At 34.1% G+C, this 2,151-nt stretch overlaps 1 protein-coding gene across 1 annotated transcript in view; it reads left to right on the forward strand.

Annotated features, from left to right (window-relative positions):
• Fstl5 (follistatin like 5) overlaps nucleotides 1–2,151 on the forward strand; it is a 507,104-nt gene that overhangs the window by 407,511 nt on the left and 97,442 nt on the right. The window contains exon 10 of the mRNA XM_008843456.2: nucleotides 1,849–1,998. Coding sequence (XP_008841678.1) covers nucleotides 1,849–1,998 — 150 coding nt within the window. The remainder of the gene's footprint in view (nucleotides 1–1,848; nucleotides 1,999–2,151) is intronic.

Below are 2,151 nucleotides of genomic sequence, written 5' to 3' on the forward strand. Positions count from 1 at the left end.
CCGGGCGCGCGGGGGCTACAATATTGTCTCTCTATATATATATATTTTATATATATATACACACACATATATATATATATATATATAAATCTGAAAAAATAGCAGTGCTGCTGTAAAATAGGATCTAACAGGCTATAATCAAAAATAATGACTCAAAGCAAAGAAAATTCAGGGTGACTGTCAGGAAGCTCTTAATGGCTTTGTAAAAATGATTGCAGGTCTGGCTCGGGATGTCTTATGGGGTGAGCATACAAATAGAAAATCATTCCCAGCCAGACAGTTTATTTTACTTTGAATCATTCTGAAGCAGACAGAGCAGTGGAAATTACTTCTTGTCCAGAAGTTGTTTGGCTGACAGCAATGTGTCAGGACACTAACACTTGCATTACTTTGGCAGCTTTAGTGGGGAGTTTTTACACAAGAACAAAAAATTTGCAAACAATTTCCTTATATTCAGGGCCTTTCATCATCCATCAACAATAGGTCCAACTTCTCTCCTTTCATACTTTCAAGTATATATTTTGTATGGTGTTTATTTGTTAAAAAAAATAGGCATTTTTCAGTGGCCTTCAGTATAGCTCTGAGGAAAAGTTACTCAGATGTTTCATGGGAACTGATGAGTGAAATTTCATAACTGCACTCCATCCCTCTGCCTCCAGGTTTGAGTGACCTCCTTTCCTTGGCATGGGTATTCTCCATTGGCTCCACTGCCAATTACTTTATAGAAGTTGTGTTACAAATTATGAATCAAAGTTCCTTTACTAACCTGGACATCCTGAATCATTCAAACACTGAAAGCTTGGACTACAGGATTTTTGCTTAAGATCTGCAAACAACCATTTTAAAGAACAGTGAAGTGATTGTCTCTTAACCTTGCAAACTAGACTGAATTTGAAAAGATACTATATTTTCCAGGTCCTCTGTGAATTATTTACATTTACCTGACATTTACCTGATGTCAGGAAAATGTAAACAGTAGGTTAATCTATCTCATTTCTATGGGCTTTGATGTTTACATTCTTTTCCAAATTTTAAATCAAACAAGAAAGCTACCTTAAGTAATGACTGGGCTGCCTAAGAACTGTTATGTTATTAGAGATCCAGTATAATAACCAAATATTAAATGTGGAATATCTGCTGTCTCTATTATGCACTTAAAATATTGATATTGATAGCAGCATTGCCTTTGTGTCATCTTTCTTAAATACAGATATCAAATGGAATCACCATCATAAAACTGTTTTATAGGAACTGGAGAAGAAAATATTCTAAATCAGCTTAGGATTTGAGACTGTTCAAATACAATGTGCAAGAATGTACAAATCAAAAAATTAGGCACTAGTTATCAAATTCCATATTTGAATAATAAAACAAAAGAAGCTCTGAGATGATTATTCATTAATATCCCATTGTATGAATTGGTGTCTGTGTAAATGCACTCACAAAACTCTGTGGTGCCATGTGGGCAGCTGCTCGCATTTGGAGGAATGGAGAATGCACCACTGCATGACATCTCTTATGTCACAGAACTTGACAATGGGAGGACTTGGGGAGAAAAAAAAATTATTATGCTTTTCTTAAACTTTTGACTTATAAACAACTGGTAAAAATGAAAAGAATCTACATTTTAACAAAAAAGTCAATAATTGACATGGAATTTATTTTACAGGAACCTGATTACATTGATTTCATTATACATTTAATAAAGTTAAATATACTTTGCGTACTGCTCACTTATCCTATTCTGTGTACATGTAAGTGTACTTTATCATCAAATATTGATTTTATCCAGGATACTTCCATTCCTACGTTGTAATTTAGAATTGTTTTTCATTTTCCTTAATGCAGGATGAAGTCTGTCCCAAAGCTGAGGACGAGGAGGTGCAGAGATGTGTATGGGCCTCAGCTGTTAATGTCAAAGACAAGTTCATTTATGTTGCTCAGCCAACTTTGGACAGAATCTTGATTGTTGATGTACAGTCCCAAAAAGTTGTTCAGGTATGAATGAAGCTACTTTTGAAAGTAAAACTTGAAAAATATTTACATTAGTGCTAGAAATTCTACATGTTGTATATTGCTATTTGATTGTCATTAGAACTGTTTCATCATTTGGATAACTAAAAAAAAATTACGTTTTCTGAAACCTCCTCG

The sequence above is a fragment of the Nannospalax galili genome, unplaced genomic scaffold, assembly GCF_000622305.1.
Source record: "Nannospalax galili isolate Female #2095 unplaced genomic scaffold, S.galili_v1.0 scaffold359, whole genome shotgun sequence".
NCBI lineage: Eukaryota > Metazoa > Chordata > Mammalia > Rodentia > Spalacidae > Nannospalax > Nannospalax galili.